Raw genomic sequence first — 15,212 nt, 5'->3', positions numbered from 1 at the left:
CCTGGATGCATTATTGATGAGCTTTAGGTTTAGTCTGCTCCCTTGATCCCTTCACTATGCATCCTCTCCACTACCATCAAATATTTAGCACGTAATGGCTGGAACTAATGCGCCGCGGCACTCGAGCGGAATTCAAGCTTTTGATTAATGAAGGAAAATTAGGTTGAAAAAAATTATTTTGTCAAAATGGTAAGGCTGGCACACCTACAGGCCTCTGATTTGATGTTGGCCCAGTTTGGCTGTCACACATTTAAAAGATTAGAGTGAAAGCTCTCTCAAATATCAGTGTTTTTTATCACTGAAACAACAGCATATTCATCCTCACACACTGGCAGGACTTCTGATTCGATTGTATTTATCTTTGACATCCATCAACGTCAGCGATATATGAAGAAAATAAATGCTCACTGGAACCGGTATAACTTTTTATTTGCAGTGGACCTACTTTTTTTATTGCGTTTGAATGGTAGTGATTTGTCAGTTTGACAATAAATTCTTGTTGTCATGGGGGAAAAATGGCCAGAAATAGGATTTTCATTAGTGTGGGCGTGTTACTACGGGTACACAACACGCAGTTACTACAGGAAGTACATTCTGAGCAACACATCCACGACTTCAAAGTAAAATAATGACACAGCTAAACAAAAAGAATGGCTGTGTCTACTACCGGACACTTTACGAAGTACACTGCAATACAGTGCACTGACATCTGTAGTGCACTCCGTCGTGTGCTGTCTCAAATGGAACACTTACGTTAACCACTTGGCGGAAGTGACGGACGCAAATCTGTTCACGGCACCCGCGAAATTAAGCCGGGAGTGACGTACGCAAATCTGCTTGCGATACCCACGAAACTTAAACTGACAAAATGAATGCACTTCTTGCCCTCTTTTTGTCCCTTGTTTACCCTTTTCTCCACCCCATGTGGAAACTGCGATACCTCCACAATCGCGGTCGGAGCCTCCACCTTCTGGCTGAAGTCGAGATGGTATGTAAATTGAATTGTGATTTTGCCTTACCTTCACTTACATTTACGGTCTGTAGCTTCGTGGTCTACCGCTTGTGCTACCGTAGCCATCTCGTCCGCCATTGTTTTAGAAATAAAATGAAAAGCTGGCGAAAGGGCTCCTCCTCTTCCGCTACGTAGCCAAGATGGCGCCCGTTTAGGGCCAGTAGTGTCCATCGTTTTACACTGCATTTTTTGCCCGTTTGCAGTGCGCCATCCGGGTACTTTCAGTGCACTGAATTCTGCTGGTTTTGTCAGTGTGGCGCCCTAAACACTGAAAGTCAGTGCTCGAAGTGCTCAAGTGTCCGGTAGTAGACACAGCCAATGTGACACAACAATAACACAAATCTGTTATTCTGGCTTCAAAACAGTCGCCTCTCAGCTTGCCAATAGAAGGATTACGTAAGGTCCTACATGTGCGTTTGACTCGCTAGCAACAGGGAAGCAGGACTATCCAGCACGCACTCACACACTCCCCATCTCTTGTCGATTTTAATTCCCCCCGTACAAGTTCTGGAGACCCTCTCCTTGCAGCACGTTTGCTTTTTGTGTGGCTGGGAGAGGAAGTGGAATGGAAAAAGCGCACCCCCGCCCACTGCGGACCACATGGCAAAGGGAGGAGAGCAGTCGGTTAGGAGCCCGCCGGCCACAGTCGGGCATATTTGTGGTCAGCTTTCTCCTCTGAGACGCTGTGCAGTGTGGGCTGCCTCTGCACTCCGCCGCTCTCTCCCCGCGCTTTTTCTGTCACTGTCTCTCACACGCTCAAATCCCAAAATTGGTCATGTGAGCGACCATAAAAGATGCACTTTCTCCTCCCTCATTAAAACCCCCCATCCCCCTTCTTCCTCTCCCAGACTATTTATACTACTGGGGTGGACACATGAAAAGGAATCACCCCTCAGCAGGAATGAAGGGGAAGGATCTGGCCACATCAGCAGAGCGGTTCACCGCTGCCCGTCACACTCTAGCCAGAATGAATGACTTCCATCCATTGGCTCCCTCTCACTCCGACACACACACTGTGAAACCAGGGGAAAGGGGAACACGCACACACACATATATATACCATATATATAAACAATGGAAACATATGCTTTGCAAAACAAATCCAGCCCAGACTGATCCGGTTTTAGCCCGCACCTATTTCTTCGCTCCTCATGACTCCTCTGCTCTCTCTCCAACAGTAAATTGGACTGCTATTCTCCCCTTCCTCTTAGCCTAGTTTCTATGTGCAGAAATAGAACCAAGGGGGGCCAGAGATCCACCAGTCTCTGTTGGGGATTTTTTATGAAATGTGTCCGCTCAATGCTGACGGGAGTTCTGTGTGTGCATATCTGTGTGGTTGTATGGGCTGTGGTGTGTGTGTATGTGTGTGTGTGTGTTCACTTATGGTGTATTTGTGAGTGTATGGTGGTCCCAGAGGAGCAATGCTGGCAGAGTGCGTCACTGCACGAAAAGCTGGCCTTGCAAAAACAGCATGCTGTATCCTCATTTTAAATGTTTCCTCTGGATCACGCAGTCGGGTTGTTTTAATTTAAGATTTCGGTGGAGGTTCACCTCTTCCTGTGAACTTGTCCGTGTGATGTATTTATTTAAAATATAATGCTGAATAAAACACAAGACATCGGTCTCAGTATTCTGGAGCTGCGTTGATCTACATTGACTCGCAAACCCTGGACAGTTATCAAACTGCTGGTTGCCATATAATGGAAACAGCGAGGACTGAAAGAAAGTACTATTCATAATCAAGAATGATCATTCACTATCCACCGCTCTAGATGTGTGGTGGACGTTATGAGAGTGGAATAAGTGTCAGACACAGGGAGCTGTTTGGCTCAACTCAACTCATGGTGCAGCATCCCAGGAAATACACGAAAGGGGTCCTGAAGTGTCACACAATAGATACTCTGGCTCCTGGTGCACGTCACCGTCATGTGTCAAGGGAATCACGCCGAAGCAAATGGAGTCAACGATTAGTCAAAGTCAGAAAGACAAATAAATGACCAAGCAAAAAACGTCTTCAGGTGTGCTCATTTGTGTTTTCTCTGTGAAAGGTCACCTAAGGGTGTGTGCACTGCACTGGGCCGTGTGTCAGAATAGAGTTGCCTGTGAAGCTTCCTGTGCCGTGTAAGTGCTGCTACCTTGAATGAAGATGGAAGTAAGCGGTGTTAGTGTTGTGAGATGTCAGGAAGATCCACATTCCTGCCAATGTTTCGTGCTCTGCGTCACGCTCAGATGCACGCCGGAGGCCCAAGACTCGAGAAAGTCATTAACGTTCAAGGCAATCTTGTTGCACCTGCAGTGGTAAACTGATATCAGGGCTCTCAAGTCTCAGGCATTGAGCGTGAGACTCACGCATTTCGGTCTTAACTCACGCACTCCCGCCACACATCGTATTTCTCACGCTGAAAAAAACTCTCGGCTCTTTAATGTTTTAATGCAGGGGTGCTCAATGCGTCGATCGCGGTCGCCGCAGAGTTCCGACGCCGGTCTGCGCGCATCGGGACGGAGCAAAGAAAAAGTCACTTGCCCCCCCCCCCCCCCGTCAACAACTCTTCTCGGAGGTCCTGCCTGTCTTCAATACTTGAGAGCCCTGTGACTGATATCCGAAAATTTCCGTCCGGGGGGGGGGGGGGGGTGCTGATGGAAATGTCACGCTCGCCTGTCTTCAAAACTTGAGAGCCCTGTGATATGTAGCGATAATGTTAACGTCCCGCTTTCCAGCGTTGCCATGGTGTTATACCTGGTATTTCAGGCATCCTATAATAACTCTGTAACTAGGGGACATGTGAGCAGATACTGCATTGCGACATGCAACCGCACTGAGGATTCTAGAATATAAGATAAATTAAAAAGGCAGTTTTTGAGATTTCGGCAAGCTGAGCTCCTTTGTGGTTTCTTGACCTTTATCTGGAACAGCATCACCATGGCAACTGAACTGGGAGCTGCCAGCTTGGGGCTGCATTATCAGATACATCACAGTCTATCTTTCGTAATAAGACAATGGGATTGCATTTCCTCACCGAGTCCCAAAATCATAAATCTCAGGCTGAGGAGAAAAAAAAAGAAATGGTTGAGGAAGGAAGTAAATCAACAGGACATAGTTTGATCGCCAACATTGAGATCAGAGATGATAGTTACGATAGGCTGCTACACAAACAGAGCTGCTGGCTCCCTGTAATCCCTGACAGATTAACACAATTCATTACACGGCTCATTGCACTTGAATTGAGAACAACAAACACGGCTGCTTTGATCGGCATTAACATCCACCGCTTCCTCAGAACTTCCCATCCAATACCTTCATGTGCTTTAATAGATCTAATCACGTTGGAAGACTTCATCCCACAGTGGTTCTAGTTCATCCAACACCCACAGCTCTGTTTTCCCATTGTTGTGTAGTAGTAGTGAATAGCAGTTTGGCCAAGTCTACCTTTATTAATCGTCTCGTGGTATTGTGGTAAGAGTAGACGGGTGGGGCTCAGACAAATGCAGACTCTATCCAGGAGGGACGCTCCACCATATGGCGTAGGAATCCCCCTCTCAGCAGGCTGTGCATGTGTGTGTGTGAGAGAGAGAGAGAACTTCTTCCAGGCTAATTAGAGTACAGCTGCAGTTGTACAGTCCATTGTTAAAACACTGTTGTCGCCGTTTGACAGACGTGACAAGGGGGAGGGGGGCCAAGGCCATGTAGTAATGGCAACCTGATGTATGTGTGTGTGATCAGATTAACTAAATCCCTGAGGTGCATGGATGTGATCAGACTTCTTTCAGTAATCAGCCCAATTTTGAATTATCTACCGAGAAAAGCAAATTCCCCACCTTAAGGCAGTTGCTGCATAATTACCACCACTGTGCGCTATGACTGCCCTGAGATCTGCTGACAAGCAGCAACGGTTACAACATGCGAATGCAGCGCCGATGAAGCCGGTCTTTTTGTGATCTGAAATTGGTGGATAACTAGCATACGAGCACCTTCTGAGTCACATCATCACGAAACGGGAAACGAGGCAGAGAGTTTCGAGCGCAGCTCTCGAACAAGAATGCTGTGAGAATGTGGGCAGGTGGTTTGACTCACATGACAGGAATCTGACGTATGTCTCTGCTCCCATGCAGGCACCGTCCAACCTGCACCTGCCCCGGCATTGCGCCGCCTTTGTTAACAATTAGGCAGAAGCAGCGTCCATTGTGTTGAGCGCGTTATTTTTTTCCTGCTCGGCCGTGACCTTTCTGGCCTCGAGCTAGCTTGAAATCCCAGAGATCACAAGGACGTTATGCACGAGCCGCTTCTGAAAAGTTACGGAGACTCGGGCGCACGAGTCTCCTGAGGTCAGGTTACGCTGGGTCACGCTGGCCTGCTGGGCTCGGAAAGGAGAGGAGCAGACAGAGCAGACACAGCCAGCTTTTAAAAATGTTAGTCATGCTGCTGTTCCATTTTCATGAGCTGTGTTGCAACCCTCGGGACCGGCACTGCCGAGCACATGCATCTGGACTGCAACCTATTCCTTTTCTTTTGGTTCGAAACAGAAAATAAGCCTTTGAACCTTTCCAAGCCGGTGGTCCTGAGAGGAGCAGAACTCATTTGATGAGACGTGTTTATCTGGGGTTTAAAATGGTATGGTAGCCATAAAGGGGGTTTCTTCCAACCCTTAATTAATCCCCGTCTGATCTTCTTCTTCATCTCGATAGTCTGATGTTTACGACAGTTTAAAAAATAAATAAAAGAAGTTTATGAGATTTCATGCACATGTTTTACATGCAGAAACCTCTGAACACACACACACATTCATAAGGTTGTGCTAACAGCACATACTCGACTCTTCTCAATGCGTTCCTTGCGCTTCTTGTTGCCAAGCCGGCGCCATTCATTCATTAATGTTTGAAGGCATGCACAGTCAGAGAATCCAACTTCTTTTGGGTGACACCAACAGGTTTAACACGCCTTCAAAGAGCCTGTGCCTTCTCACAGTGGAGGGATGTCATGTTGCTGCCGTGTGTCTGATGAGAGCCGCCACCAGTATCAACCCCACACGGGCGGTTGCAGTGCCATTTAGAAAAGCCAAAATCAACTGCCGCCGCCGCAGCGCTGGAGAGCTAATGGTGGAGGAGCTGTGTGATGGAAGTGTCCATTGAGCGGCGGAAAAAAACGGCGGTGAAATCTTTGCGAGCGTTTACTGAAAGTTGACCACTGTATAGCAGCCAAGAGGGCACTTATCGGGATATTAGATTGCCCTTCAGGGATGTTAAGTGATAGCCTGTCAATCCAACATATCCGACAATCACAAGCCACAAAAGAGATTTGATTTAGCTGCAAATCGAATAGAGATCAGTGCTTCAGTTATGATTCTGATTATTTGGTCTTGCACCTATATTCACGTTTTCCCTCTCTTTACAGGTGTGCTGCTCGACATCCAGCGGCATTACAAAGTAACTGACAGTGGAATCGGCTTGTTGCAAACAGGTATGTTTCCTTTAATCCCATAATTGCACTGTGAATATCGAAGCTTAAAACCTCAACACAATGTGCATGTAGTGGGGAAATTACTGTGCAACTCTGTTGTTAAATTGGATGGAGCAATGCAGCGGCTTTGAATTCAAGAACAACAACAACAATGCAGTTTGTCCACATATTTACATGACAAGGGTTTTACTTTGACAGTCAGAGATCGACAGCGTGATTTACAATTAATGCTTCACATTATGGAGTTGATTTACATAATCACCCCACTAATGATTTACTTATGCCTCTAATCCTTCTCCTTTATAGCTATTAAGCTCAAGACATAAGATTGAAAAATAAACTACATCTTTTATCCGTTTTCTTAGAAAAAGCAGATACCGATTGGCTCAACTTCCCGGCATCTAATTTATAGTCTGCATAGCTTAAAGACATTCTAATCTTCACAAGATAAAGCACTGCCATATTTCTGTTGCATATTTGAAAAGTGCCAAAAATGTTAAGGCGTTTAATTATTGAATGATTAGCACCGCTGTATAGCAGGCTTAAAGGGAGGGAGTGACATCTCCTAACAGCAGCAGCAGCAGCAGGTCAGGTCAACAGAAGGGAAAACACAGTCAGGACACTCTCAGGAGCCAGGCCGGCTGTTCTCCTGAGAGCCTGCACACATGTACCCAGAGCGTCTGAGGACTCTGGCTCAGGGCAGGGCTTCCTGTTCCACTCTAGACCCCAATGAATCCACCTTTTAGGGAGATACCGTGCAAAGCCCGTCTCGTCTCCGTGTGCCCTCAAACTCACTCAAACACCAACAAACTTGCACACAAAGTGCCATTGAGGGCGAGCAGGCGGGTTTGAGAACCAGGGGGAAAGAATACAGCCCAGTGTTCCCCCGCTCCCCCTCACATCCCTTGATGCTTTTGAGACTAACTTTAGGTGAGCTGAATGGAGTGGTGAGGACAGAAATATCCACCAGGAAATAAATCAGTGTTCTGTTGGCTTTCCAGTGAATAGACCATTTTATAAATTCCACATCTCATTTACACCCAGGTTTACTGCAACATGAAGAATTTATGTTTCAGTTAAGTTTCTATCAGAAACAACTCCTCCTCTGCACACCTTCCTCCTTCCTCTCCTTGTCTTTTCATGTGTTTGTTGATTCTGTGAGCAGCAGTGGTCAAAAGATTTAATAGTTTAGTGTTTCAAAGAAACTTTTTCATTTTATGCCTGAACGGACTGATAATGGTCCTGATGTATCAGATCAAACATGTTCATTCAATTACATTTATTATAATCAGCAGGGTGCATGAATGTGTGAAAACACACTGACCTGCACCCAGAGATTAGTACAAAATCTTCACAAGAAAATGTGAGGGGTGTTTGACTCCTAATTATTTTTGCATTGGCCCATTATTTGAGTTATCCACACTACCACACTCTACCCGCCCCCCCCACACACACACACACACACCCACCCCCACACACACACGTACACACACAGTGTGTGAGTGGAGGGGACTGTGTAGCTGGTTTGCTCTCTGTACCGTCTACGTTTTAAGGTCCCTGAGAGGCGCCCAGCTGGCCTGCCTAAAAGGGCTGCCGTGGGTCTGCCTGGCCTGTCCCGGCCCGTCGTGGTTCAGACTCCGCTTGGCCCCTGATCCCCAGGCGACCTCTTTCTCACACCGGCCTGAGGAATGCTGGGTGTCTGGACCTTGGGCTGCGAGAGCGGGTAGGCCAAGACGGGGAGCTTAGGTGTGAAGGCGAGGTTAGGAGGCTGACGTCACCAAGGAGCTGGAGGGGAGAGTCTCAGTGTTGTGTGTGTATGTGTTTTCTTAACAACACACATACGTATACACACCTTCCGGTTCCCCCCAACCCCCTGCTTCCGTCTCCAGAGTGAACAATCCCTGCCTCTGTGAGCACCTGCAGGCTCTGCCTGCTCACCTTCCTCACTCCCTCTCTCCTGGGGGCTCGCCTCCACCTGGGAAAGCAAGTTGCCAACGTAGGTGTTTTACAGGCGGTGGGAGTTGCTTTCTCTACTGCCAGGTCACCCTCACACATTTAAAAAACACTCACCACACACTGCAGGATCTAAGACGTAGAACAAAAACATGTCTGAGTCAGAATCACCCCGTGAACTCGTTTCTGGTTCAGTTTGAGCAAAGGATATTTTCGACCCTTTTCTTTCGCTCTCGATCAGGACGACTGGAATGAAAAATGCCCCATATCTAGAAGTTACTGACTTGTTGCTTTTGGGACACACTAGACTGACTGAGCACTGGAGGAGCCCTTCAGATCTACTGCAGTGTTTGCATTGTGATTGCTGCACTCCACTAAATGTCTATCTGTTGTCTATTTTCGATCGGTAAAATGTCATTTTCTTAGAACAAGGCCCCTAATCAGTTAGTGGAATTAGAGAATTGTGTCTTTCTCCAATGAAAATCAAGTGTTTGTTATTATTTGCTACATATAATTGCCTCTCCCTGACTTGTTTAAAGGTACATACTGGATATAAAAAATCTAATTATTGGATGGAAAATAATGGGAGGGGCGTGGGGTGATGATTACAGTGCAGTGTGGGGATTGTTAGCTGGTGTTTTTATGGTTAGGGACAACAAATGGAAAATACCCTGTGGTGAGCTCAGCCTCCGCAGCACCAGTTATTTCTGTTATTTGGCAACTCCAACCTCTTTCAAAAGCAGCTCACACAACACAAATTGACTTGAGGTATGCGCTCATTTCTATTGTGCATACGTGTGTGTGTGTGTGTGTGTGTGCACGTGTGTCATTATTGCTTGAGGAGGGTAGGTCTCAGCTCTCTGTGTAAGAGGATGCGGTGTTCAGAGCTGTCAGTCATGTTAGGGCTAAAGGTGGTTGGAGTCGACCATCAGCATATGAACGTGGCCTCACCTGAGCTCAGCAGACCTGTCAGAGCACCAGGACGGCCTGAGCTCAGCTCTTCCTCCGGAGATGACAGGCCTCCGTGCTAATGGCCCTTGGGCAGCGGCTCAGTAAGTGAGTCTCACACGCAGCTGCGAACAGGACCAGTCCTGAGGGCATGGAGGGCACGCAAGGTTAATGAAGGAGTGAGGGGATTCACCTGGATGGTGTTACCTTTGGTTGAGAGGGGATGGGGGGTTTGTGCACTTTTGTTAACCAGACATAGAAATCCGAGTGACGTATTCTCCCCTCCTGTTGACATGCAAAGGTTATTGTATCCAAGTGCTCTGAGGCATGTCAGGGAAAATAAGAAAAACTCCTAATGGGTTGAATTATCCCTCATGGCATAGTAATTATCCGCCGCTGGTTTAGTATGGAAACATCAGATATTGGGGTCAGTCAGGCGGCGGATTAATAAGGAGCCGGCTCTCCTAGCAGCTTGCGGACTGTCTGTGCCCTGTTCTGTGTGTGGCTGCCTACCTTGTCTGAAACACGACACCAACACGCGCACACACACGCACGCACACACACGCACACACACGCACACACAATAACTAACATTGCCCCCGTCTTAACATGGTGTCAGTCTGCCATTCAGCCAGTATGTGAGCTGTGAGGAATGAGGCCACAGGTGCTGTGTAAGACTTTAGGCTGAGCGCCGCCAACACACGCTGCACATACAAAGCTTCAGCATTATACTAAAAAGTCTGAATTTTTTCAAATCTCATGCTGGTGCTTGAGCTGGCTGTCTGGATCCTGTAATATTCTGGGTCTGAGGTGTGGCTTGTTGTATGTAGGTTAAGGTGTCAATCAAAGGTTTCTACTGTTGAATCTCTGATTTTCCTCCCGACCCAGTGGGAAGTTTGTGCTATCAGTGCTTATTCAGCTGTTTTGGCCACTCACAGCTGCTACTATTTCGTCCTCGTTGGTATCCCTCGGTGCCTCCTCTCTCCCTCTAGTTTGGCAGCTGTTGCAGCCTTGTTGTCAACTTACAGCGTGAGAGGAGTCGGAGGGATGAAAAGGAAATGGAGCCACCTGTGTCTTCCTCTCTCTGGTCATGCATGGCAGCGAGGTTTAATCTTCTCCGCTATTGATTCCCAAAGCCAAATAATTGCATTGCGATGGTGTTCAGCGGCCCCTCTCCTGATGAGACGGGAATAGAACGATGACCTGTGGCTGCATCGACATCACAGCGCGCGAGTGAAAGAGTGTGTGTCTCCGTCCCAGGCTGTTTTTATAGGCCACGTCTCGGCGGAGGGCAGCTGTTGGGCGATGATTGGCACTCTGCTCCCCGTCTCCTTACCCCTCGCTTTCTGTCAACAAACCAGCAGCACTGCCCATGTGGGCCTGCAAATCTAATCCAGATTTTAAAGCCAATGAAACGAGCATGCGCTCAAACGCTCATCGTGTAAATGTCCAATCAGATCTCTAATCGCCTCTTAAGTTGCAAGCGCCACCGGAACTGCACAAACACAGGGGCAGTTGTGGTAGATACACATATTTGAAAAAAGAGGCCCCATTATTTGATAGAGCAGGGAGTGATCGAGCATTTCTGGCAACAAGATTCGGGGCTGATATTATCTCGGCTTCTCAGAAAACGAGGCTGAACACCGATCGATCGCCTGATTCCGAGGGAGGCTGCTCCACTCTTTTCTGCTCTGAATGACATCAACAGATCAATTAGAAACACAGACACGCACACGTGCACACACATACACACACACACACACACACACACACCACAGCCCTAACACTAACTCTACGGCCATCCTAGTCAAACACATGTGCTCGATCCATACATACCCTAGCAAGTCAAGGTCAAGGTGTGTATGTGTAAGTAATCTGTGTGTGTTCATATCCCATTAGTCCCAGTAACACGGGGAGCACGAAAGAACACAAACAAAGACAAGTAGAGTCCTCTGTCCTTTCAGACGGAGCTTATCAGAAAGCTCGCTGCTCCCGTAGTTACTGCAGGAAAGAAAAACTCCTCATCCTGGTCATGTCACTAGCGACAGGAAAGTAACCCTGGGAAAAAATAACTCAATGATTTTATGAATGCTGCAGCTTGGATCTGCAGTGTGGAGCTCCACTGAGTGCACGTCTCACTGCCGTGTCTTGCTTTCAGTAGAAGCTAAAAACTATCAAGCAACCTTCCTTTATTCCTACTAGATGCGTTATGAAATACGCTGGTAATGCGCAAAAGATGATGTTCCAGCACACTCCTATGTCAGTGGGCCCGGAATTTGTAGCAGCGTGTAATTCTCCCCATCAGCAGCTCTCGCACTGAGCAGGTAGTGGAGAGGTCAGCTGCAGTGACAAGCCATCAACTCTCAGAGAAGCTGGAGTAGTTGACGTTATGTAGAATTAGCAGCAGAGTTTGACAGAAACAGGCGCGAGAATGCTGCACGGGTATATTTTCCCAGCCTGCATGTGGCATTTATCAAACAGCATTGGTAATCCAACACCGGTGAAGTCTGAACGGAGAGAATTAGCGGTGATCAGAAATGTGAGGTATGCAGAATGTGATGTATGAGACTGTCTGACTGAGGGCGCTTCGCTCGTCTCTGGTGTCCAACTCAAAGTAAAGTTATGTGTCACACCCTCCACAGGCAGTCCCATGCATCATTAGAGGAAGAAGGAACAAAGCTGCCACTCCTAGCACACCTGATGGAAAACACATTGTTGCCACAGTGCACTGGTCACCATTGATTAGTTGGCGATGACTGAAAGGACGATACCACTCCTTGTCCCACCCTCGGTTGTAGTGCATTTCTTCTCTTTGCATTGTTTCAGTCAGAAGCAAGACCAAGTTAATACGAATAGATGTAACATCTCATCCCAACCTTTGTAGTAATGATATTGATTTTCTCTCATTCTTATTCCGTCTGAATATCATAACGAGCAGGGAGAGCAGAGAAAATGAGTCGGTCGGCATGGTTACACACCGGCCTTCTACGAGACCCAGAACTCCAGAACTAAATGGCTTCAGATTTAGTGCTGGGTTCAAGACAAGACACCAGAGACAGTGAAGAACCTCCAGGCTGCAATCTCTTCACCAAGTATATGCTGTCCACAGCAATAAACTCACCATGTCATTTCAACCTCTGTCCACATTCTCTTTATTATAACCACGAACACAAACCTACACACGCAAACAGTAGACACACACTGCGTTTGGTCGCACAATAACACAAGACCCCCCCACAACCACACAACAGCATGTGTTGTCACTTATTTTGACACTAAGTACAGCAGAGTAAATCTTAAAATTTAAATAAAACCAACAACAACAAACTGTTAAGAATACACACGAGCCGCAGCTACGAAGAACACATGACCACCAGCTTTCTTGTGACCTTCTTTTGAAGAAAAATGACTTCTACAACGCAATTTTACCATGTAATTCACCAAACCTTCAAACAATATCAGAATCAGACTACATTTCGAAAAGGGCATTTACTCCACTACTTTAAAAACAAAATTAACACATTTCTTCCCGAAAAAAGAATACTTCATCTTGCAGAGAGGAGCTAGTTATCTAACTGATAGTCACTTCCTGTGAACAATGAGGATTTCTCGACCTGTTAATTCACTCAAATTCATGAAGCGTGGCTTCACACGGCCCAACGGAAACCGTGTGTTCGAGAATGTTCACGAATAGTTTGACGGACGCCTGTGGCTTCTGTCGAGACTTTTCCAAACAAGGTTTCTCGTTTAGGATTTAGAACCAGAGGGCCTTTATTGTGAAAGGTTCACCCTGTTAAGAAAATGCCACGACAGAATCTTGTTTTGCCACAGACTTCGTGGGCGGTGTTGCCAGAGATGTGTCGACCAGCAGCTCATGCCAAATACACAGTAGTGTCAGTCCAATATCGTAGAAGGACTCATTCATTCGGTTTATTTTTATCGGTTGTCTATAACTGCCTCGATGCATCTCTGTTGTCTGCTAAAGAGTGGAATTTGATGTCACAGACTATCTGGTATTATGTTCCCTTGCTGAGAAAGGTTCCATGCGCCTCACATTCTGTGTGTGATGAGATCCATGACAGTAATGTGTAGAGTTGGGTGACCTGTTGTATTTCCACATCATTGCCAGGGCCTTCGACAGTACACAACGTTTAACGGGTAACCGTGACACATTAACTTCTCACAGATATACAGGAAACATTAACTACATGTCATCAAATCACAAGCTGCAAAATCTCACATACAGGTGTATTGTCTAGAAATATTTAATAAACATCATTTTCAATTTATTTTCTGTATTGCATATAGAATATAAAAAATGTCATGCATTTATGATGATTTTTAATTACAATAGCTTATAAATATTATTTCCTATCTAAAACATTAGAATATATTGAACAGTTATAACTAAGGGTATTAAACAAATCACTAACAAGAAATATCATTGTCTAATTACTTGCAAGGGTTTCCTGAGCTTGAACAACACTCAGCTGTTATAAAAACTTTTTACTTTTTAAAATTTTTAACTAAAATCTTGCTTTTATAAAATTTTTTTTTTCTTTAGTTTGCTATTTTTTATTTATAAATCAGCCATAATTAAAATAAAAAAATTGCAAATAATATTGTTGATTTGTAATGAATATCAAATGCATGTTTTTTTTGTTTTTTTAATTGCATTACAGAAAATAAAGAACTTTATCACAATATTCTAATTTTCTGAGACAGTCCTGTATATTTGGACTGAATGCCTCTGTACAATAATTCTGATAATTCTTAGCAATTTGAAGCAGTCATTTATTTGTGTGATTGATTTTGTTGTTGTAAAGCCCATTCATAATTGATTATTCAATCTGTATAATAATAGAGATAATATTTGCCCAGACTTGAGCCCTGCCTGGATTCAGCCAATACAAGGACAGAGTTACAAAGCAGTTAACAGACGTTACTCATCTGTATTCACGTGATAAGCTTGGAATGATGAAAAGAGTTCAAAAGACCCTGAAGAGGGGAGCTGCATTCATCAACGCAATGTGCTGAACGCTGAAGCCTCGACACACCTCGTCCACAGTGAACAGGTCAAAGTGACACTCGGCGATGTTGTAAATGCCACCGAATGACAACGCCTTGCCTGCAGACATGTCCAGACCTGCACAAGGAAGGTTCTTCTCCTATTCCTCTAAATGCGTCTATGGCAGCGGAAGGACGTTCAAATTCCTCAAACCGCTGGACCATTGGTTACACCGCCTGTCCCGGCTGGATGACCGTGCAGTAGTTTAGGTTGGGAAACTAAATCACAAACAAAGATGAGATTCCTGATTGGTGAGATATAACTATTAGGAGGTGGAGACATTCATTGTGGTTATCAATTTGTATTTACAATAACCCAAAGGATCAAATGTGTACCTGAAATCCTCCATTCTGCATTCTACCACTGCAGCATGAAGTAGCTTCATGCTGCTTGATTTATAGATTATATTCTAAAAGATATTTTTTAAGCAGGAGCACATGAATCTGTGATGAATCATTTTTCCTTTGAAAGTATATTCTCAGAGAAAAAAACACTGTCAGTCGCCGTCAGCGTTATTATTCCATATACATGTTTTGTTTATAAAAAAGGATCAAATGGACTGCTGAGCATTTGGGATCCCCCGGCCAGATGCAGAGCCTCACAGGTGCTCTCTTCAGGGGAAACTAGTGTTTCATAGGGAAATGTATCCGGACAGGCTCAATCACACACACGCACACATACACACACACACACACACACACACACTCAACATACGTGTGTCTGCATCTCTTCCTGATGCTCTATTCACGGTGGCATTGAATCATAGGAGGTGAGTC

The 15,212-nt window shown here is 45.6% G+C and overlaps 1 protein-coding gene across 2 annotated transcripts in view; it reads left to right on the top strand.

Annotated features, from left to right (window-relative positions):
- Positions 1-15,212, top strand: part of spns2 (SPNS lysolipid transporter 2, sphingosine-1-phosphate) — a 58,605-nt gene that overhangs the window by 10,625 nt on the left and 32,768 nt on the right. For both annotated transcript variants that reach the window (XM_056409681.1, XM_056409687.1), the window contains exon 2: positions 6,402-6,467. In XM_056409681.1, coding sequence (XP_056265656.1) covers positions 6,402-6,467 — 66 coding nt within the window. The remainder of the gene's footprint in view (positions 1-6,401; positions 6,468-15,212) is intronic.

The sequence above is a fragment of the Pseudoliparis swirei genome, chromosome 3 (assembly GCF_029220125.1).
Source record: "Pseudoliparis swirei isolate HS2019 ecotype Mariana Trench chromosome 3, NWPU_hadal_v1, whole genome shotgun sequence".
NCBI classification, from domain to species: domain Eukaryota; kingdom Metazoa; phylum Chordata; class Actinopteri; order Perciformes; family Liparidae; genus Pseudoliparis; species Pseudoliparis swirei.
The sequence above is the reverse complement of the archived record's forward strand: the minus strand, read 5'-3'. Positions and strand labels throughout refer to the sequence as shown.